This window comes from Peromyscus maniculatus, chromosome 1 (assembly GCF_049852395.1).
Source record: "Peromyscus maniculatus bairdii isolate BWxNUB_F1_BW_parent chromosome 1, HU_Pman_BW_mat_3.1, whole genome shotgun sequence".
Lineage (NCBI taxonomy): Eukaryota > Metazoa > Chordata > Mammalia > Rodentia > Cricetidae > Peromyscus > Peromyscus maniculatus.
Genome location: NC_134852.1, coordinates 138,152,988 through 138,159,438, shown reverse-complemented (window position 1 = coordinate 138,159,438; position 6,451 = coordinate 138,152,988). Strand labels below are relative to the sequence as shown.

Below are 6,451 nucleotides of genomic sequence, written 5' to 3'. Positions count from 1 at the left end.
ACCTGATGGACTCATACCCCACACCAGGTACATTACCTCCACCTGACCCTTAGGAACAATTCACCTTACCCAAGGCTTCCCCTCACCCCATTCACAGCCACAGGAACATTTGTGAGACACAATTTATTAACAAAACAAGGTGCATCAAAAATTCAGTGTCTGGAGAGCTCTGCATTCTAGGGGCGGAATTTTCTCCTTTACAAACTCATCCAACCCTTGTCAAGGAGTCAGGCAAGCAGCGCAATCCCTCGGTTCTCAGAGATGCCTCCTCCCCAGCTCTAGTCAAAGATGAGCCAGAGGAGCTGAGGTCAGTGGGACAGGCACGAGCCACCAAGTGGGGAGTGGTTCATCCTAGGACCAAACACCCGGATCCTCCACAACAGTCAAACCAGGGATGGGGAACCCACCAAACCGTGACAGGTGAAATCTCGCCCAGGATGCCAACTGTAAAGTAGATCGTACATAAGCAAGGGCTGACTGCCTTGGAGGACGGTTGTGCAGGCATGTCGCCTCTCTGCAGGGGAGTAAGCAGCTGCTCGGCACCACTCAAGACCCCACGAGGGCCTCCTCAGACTGAGACCCTCCAGCCAATCAGCGGAGCTTACAAACCCCACTGGGACATAACAGGGAAGAGCCCTGGGAGTGTGGGACTCTGAGCAGGAATTCGGCCTCTACCTGAGAGTACTTTATAGGAGGTGGCTCCTGTCTGGGGCAAGGAATGAGGTCTGGAGATCCCTGGGGTCTCTTGCAGACACAGGGAGTCAATGTTGGCAAGAGTGGAAAGCCAGGCTCACACAGCCTGCAGCTCCCCCTGCAGGCGACTGAGTTCCTCCAGCTCCTGCTTGTGGCGGTCTGTCTTGTGGGCCACCAAGGATCGGTAGAAATGTAGGGCAAAGGCCATAAACACAAGTCCCACAGGTACCATGATTGCTGTGGAGGCCATAGCTGCCTGCCAGCCTGGCCCATGGGCAGCACCACACACTTGCCGGGGTGGGCAGGCTTTGGAAGGCTGCTGTGATGTGCCTACAGAAGCAGAGGACGGTGTGAGGTTGGAAGCTAAACTAAGGGAGACGGTCACCGGTGGCACCTGGGACACAGGTACCACAGGAGCTGGTTTGGCCATGGGTGCCCCAATGGGCACAAACTTGACCCAACCGACCAGAACAACTTCGGCTAGGAAGAGAAAGGTGCCCAGGGCAGTGGAGAAGCCCCAGGCCAGCTCCACGTAGCGATGGAGTCGTTGGTGTGGTGACTGGTGGACAGAGTTGAGATTGTGGATGTTGCTCACGGCTTCGATGTGGGGCAGCAGACATGTGGAGACCATGAGTGCAAAGAGATGCACAGCCACGAGCACAGTGGTGCAGGCGCTGAAGGCCACCAGCAGGCCGGGTGGGTACTCATGATCATTCTCCAGCTGCACCTCCACCATGGCCACCTGTGGGCACAAGACGGCGGACACTGAGTCCCTGCAGCATCTTCACAGGGCTCTGTCCTGCCTCTGAAGCACCATCATTGCTACATCCCTAGCGCTCAGAACAGTGCCTAGAAGATGATGCTCAGCTCCCCTGCCCACCCCACCCGCTTTGCTTGGGTAGGGTCTTACTGGTTCGGGTTTTTTGTTTGTTGTCTTTCAAGACGGGGTTTTTGCTGTGTAGCCTTGGCTGTTCTGGAATTCGCTCTGTAGACCACACTGGCCTCAAACTCAGAGATCTGCCTGTGTTTGCCTTCCAAGTGCTGGGATTAAAGACATGTACCACCACCACCCAACTGTGTCTTACTCTTATAATTTAGGTTAGTCTGGGATTTGCTAGGCAGCCCAGGTTGGGCTGAAACTTGTGATCCTCCTGTCTCAGCTTTCCCAAGTGCTGGGATAAGCCACCATGCCTTTCGGTTACTGAGTCTTAAAAGGCTTTCCTGTGTCCTGGACCTTGATTTCTCCACTTTGCTATCAAAGGGACTTGCTAACATTTTTCTGAATTTTTACCTGGTTATAACATACAGGTTAAAAAAGCACAGGCTTGGGCTAGAGAGATGGCTTACTGGTTAAGAACACTGGTTGTTCCTTTAGAGGACCTGGGTTCAAATCCCAGCATTGACATGGCAGCGCACAACTGTCTGGAGCTTCATGACACCAGGCATGCACATGGTGAATGTAGGCAAAACCACCATACACATGAAATAAATAAATCTTTAAAACCAACAAAGCACAGACTCAGGGGCTGGGGATGTAGTTCAGCGGCAGGACCTTGCCTGCATTCACAAGACTCTAGGTTCAATCCCCAACTCCAACCCCCCTGCCCAAAAGCAGACTCAGGCTGGAGTGGTGACACACACTTATTATCATGTGGGAAGCTGAAACAGGAGGACCTCGCGTTTGAGAGCAGCTTAAGCTACATAAGGGAAACTTCATCTCAAAAGAACCAAAAGTGACTTTAATGCCACAACTAGGGAGTACCAGGGTTACATAGTGAACGTTATTATATTATATTATATATCATATATCATATCATATCATATCACATCATATCAGCTGGCAGCGGTGGCACAGGCCTTTAATCCCAGCACTTGGGAAGCACAGTCAGGAGGACTTCTGTGAGTTTGAGGCCAGCCTGGTCTATGTTCCAGGACAGCCCAGGCTACACAGAGAAACACTGTCTCAAGAGCAAAGGAAAACCCTCTGGGCTTCGTGGGTCCATTCTTAGCTCTACAATCTGTAACTTCCCCCCAAGAGTCCATTAGTCCAGACTTGCCTCAACTTCACTATCCTCCTTCAATGTCCTGAGTAGGTTACAGTTATGTGCTGCTACCTTGGCCAGCTGTATAATCTGAGCAAGTGCCTCCCTCAATTTCCTACCTGAAAAAAAAATGGGGATCATAGGCTTGTTGAGAACGTTAAACACACATTAACTGCTATGAATAGAGCCAGGCAGACTAATCACTATTAGAGATAATGCTAACCTCCACAAGACACTTAAAAAGAAAAAAATAGTAGTCGCCAATTCTTAACATTATTTAAGAAGCTTCGTATGTTTCCAAATCAGCCTAAAACCTTGGCAATCCAGTCACACCAAGTCCACATTCAAATATGGCAACTAGCCAAACTGAATCATAGCTGTTCATTTTTGACAGGTCAGGGAGTCTCTTGACTGTGTGACTCCACCCAGCCAGCCTGGACTCTGCAAACATCTGAGTTGATGTACAAATTTGGGCTCTAAAGGCTGCTGAACCTAACATCCTGCCACTAGCTTGCTGTTCCTCAACAACTCAAGACCTTGTCGTCTTGTCTGAAAAACTGACCATCTAGTCACACCTACTCCATGAGCACTGACTGTACCTGGTCCAGTGCTGAATGTTTGTTGAAACAGAACTTCATGGAGCCCAGGCTAGCCTAGGACCTCTCTATAGCCAAGGACAACCTTGGCTTTTTTACTTCTTTCTACCTTAAGTCCTGGCAATATAGGTATGCTCTGCCGTTTCTGGTTTATGCTGGAGACTGAACCTAGGGTTTCCTGAATGGTAGGTAAACACTCTCCCAACTAGGGTTCTATCCACAGCCTTTGAATGTAATTTATGTTATTCTATCTCAGGCCACCTGGGATTTTTGTTCTGGGGGGGGTGGGTGTTCGAGACAGGGTTTCTCTATGAAACAGCCCTGGCTGTCCTGGAACTCACTTTGTGGACCAGGCTGGCCTCGAACCCACAGAAATCCACCTGGCTCTGCCTCCTGAGTGCTGGGATTAAAGGCGTGCGCCACCACCGCCCGGGAAAGCCACCAGGATTTAAGAGGACTTCTCCTCACTTCTGTTTCTCAAGGACCCTGGAGATCGCACTGGGGCCAGAAGGGGAGGTGCAGGGAGGCAGTGGTGGTGAGGAAATACAGTATTTTGGGAAATTGGGCCATGGCAGATAGTAGATAGGTGTTTTCACAAACAGGGATCTGGGCCAGCCTTAGTTCTGGTTTCTCCCAGGATCTGACCCAGCCTTCTCTCGCTAGGACTTGGGTAAGTCCCTGCTCCCAGAACCTACACACCCAGCCTGGTGACCCTCAGGGAAGGCCCTCACTCTGACGCTGTCATCCCAGTGATGGGCAAGTTCTGCAGCTTGAACTGTTCTTTAGAAGCAGGCTGGGCCACAGGGCTGGGCTCCCTCAAGGGGGGTTACTGTGCCCTTCTCTTTTTGGTGATGATGGATTCCTGGCGTCAAATGTCATCCTCATCAGGAATAGTGGGGTGCCCTGGGGAATCTGGGCCCCTCATAATCACCATAGACCAAGACCAACCTTCAGGGTTGGATTTTTCATTCAGTTACTGAGGCTGCGGAACAGAGGGGGATAATAAGCCCGGTAACTTCTGACCTCACCTTAGCGCCCTCCAATGCCTACTTCCTCAAGGGTACGTTCTGAAGAATGCCCTCCCTCCAGGCCTGTGTTCTCCTCCCATCTCCAACCCTGGGGAGAAATCCTAACCTAGCAGAGGCTCACTCCACACCCTTCCCCTGCTGAGTTCTCTCCTCAAAACATCAGTTTCCACCCAGGTCACTCAGCACACCACTCTGAAGCTCCTCTGCTAAGTGGAGCTTGTCTTCACACGCCTAGTTCTAGGGGTCTCCATAACACTCCCAGCTCCCCTGGACAGAAGCTTGGCAAACCACCAAGACAGCACCTTCTGCGATCTCACAACTTCCTACTGACGGCAGCGGGGGTGGAGATCGGCTCGGGGTCGCACAGCTGGCCCGAGCAGGGAGGAACCAGGACACATCTGAGGACTGCACTCTGGAATCTTCTTCAGTCCCACTTCCTGAGGCCACTCTGGGACCGTTAGCTGATCATCATCCTCCCACACAGGCGGTTTATCAGACTCACTTATCAGCTCTCTCCCTCATCAGCTTCCTTCCCCGGCAGCTTCCTCGCGGGCGCCTTACTTTTCGGGTCAATTCTAGCCTTCTTTGTGCCTTCGGAGAGGCGGGGGCATCTCCCCGAGGGCTGGTCTTGCAGTTGGGGGGCCTCCACCCCCTATCCCCCTTCCCCTGACCCGGCTGATAGCGGCTCTCACTTTGCCTTTGCACTCGCGAGGACTTGGTAACGGAGCCCCTTCGGTGAGAACAGACTTCTCCCCTCCGGGATCGATCCTCTTCCAGTCTGTTTACATCCTTGGGGCCGTGTCTCCTACAGCCCTGTCCCCGACATAAGGGGCTTCTCCGGTCGCCTGAGAGCTCCTTCCTCCCGGTACCCCGAAGAAACCCCTGTGCTCCGTCCTGCCCTCCCTCGGACCCCATCTCCTTCCCTCGCCTCCTCGCCCCGGAGCCCACCGCGTGCTTCGCCCACCCGGTGCGCCCTTCCCGCCCCTCACCATGGCGAAGCCCGACAGCAGGGCAGACGTGCGGCTGGAGGCTTTGAGCTTGGCCCGGCTGAGGTAGAGGCGGCGCCAGCTGAGCGCCCGCAGGGAGTGCTGGCTGGCCCCCATGAGGTCCAGGTAGCCGCGGTGCACGAACTCCCGGTACGTGGCGGAGCCCGCGGGGCTGTCCACCTCCGGGTTCAACGGGGCCTGTTCGCCCGCGTCCCCCTCGCCGCCCTTCATCCTGAGAGCGGCCGCACCCCCAGCGCCGACGGTCACCGAGGGGCCGGGGCGCCCGGGGACCCCGGGAGGGGCTGGCCCCGGCGCGGGCGGGACCCCATCTCCGGCGGCGGGCGGCGCGGCGGCCCCGGCGGGAGGAGGAGAACGGGGCGTCTATAAGGCCCAGGGGCCGAAACAGGAACTGGGGCAGGGGCGGAGCCCCGAGGCCACATGATTGGGTGGAGCTGAGACCGAACCCCAGCAGTCTGGCCCGTGGGCAGAGATCCCTGGGGAACCCCACGACCCGGGCCACCAAAAATATCCCGGGGCCTCCGCGGGGAACGCCCACAGCTCCCGTCTCGGAGTCGGCCGGCTCCAGACGACCCGAAGCACACCTCCACTGCCCGGGTGTCCGGAACTCCACACCCCGGACCGGCGATCTCGGGGAAAGCGACCCCGTTCTCCCCAAAGTCGCCAGGGAGCCCCTCCGCAACCCTCACCCGCCATGCAGACAGACACACAAGCCAGCGGCCCCGGCTAGAAGATTCTGAGTTTTATAGCAAACCGTATTGTACAGACTTGGGGGTTCAGGGGCTCCAGCCCGGCTGGGTACCCCGCTTGCCCCTCGCCGGGGTGCCTCCTCCCATCCCTCAAGCTGCCCCCCATCATCAAGCCTCTCTCCAACCCCAGCCCCCCTCCCTCCTGCCTTTGGTCCGCCCAGCCCCCGCCCCCAACCCGCGCACCTTCCTGTTACCTGAGGTATGTGGATAGATCCCCTCCCCCCACCCCCACGTGGAACCCCGGTGCCCCCGGCCTAAGCCGAGTGGGACCGGGACCCGACCCCTCCTCCCTCCGGCTCGTGAGACCCCCACCCCCCGCGCTGGAAGAAGGGTAGGGGT

At 55.8% G+C, this 6,451-nt stretch overlaps 1 protein-coding gene across 1 annotated transcript; it reads right to left on the bottom strand.

Annotated features, from left to right (window-relative positions):
- Nucleotides 1–108: 108 nt before the first annotated feature.
- Orai3 (ORAI calcium release-activated calcium modulator 3) lies at nucleotides 109–6,238 on the bottom strand. Its single transcript, XM_006977032.4, has 2 exons — nucleotides 5,349–6,238; nucleotides 109–1,435 (listed from the first exon to the last, which is right to left on the bottom strand). The coding sequence occupies exons 1-2, from the start codon at nucleotides 5,574–5,576 to the stop codon at nucleotides 791–793; spliced, it is 873 nt and encodes a 290-aa protein (XP_006977094.1). The 5' UTR covers nucleotides 5,577–6,238; the 3' UTR covers nucleotides 109–790.
- Between the last annotated feature and the right edge of the window lie 213 nt (nucleotides 6,239–6,451).

Coding starts and splice junctions, on each gene's coding strand:
- Orai3 (XM_006977032.4), bottom strand. CDS start 5,576: ATGAAGGGCGGCGAGGGGGACGCGGGCGAACAGGCCCCGTTGAACCCG. Junction 1,436..5,348: donor TGCTGTCGGGCTTCGCCATG/GTGAGGGGCGGG, acceptor TTGTGCCCACAG/GTGGCCATGGTGGAGGTGCA.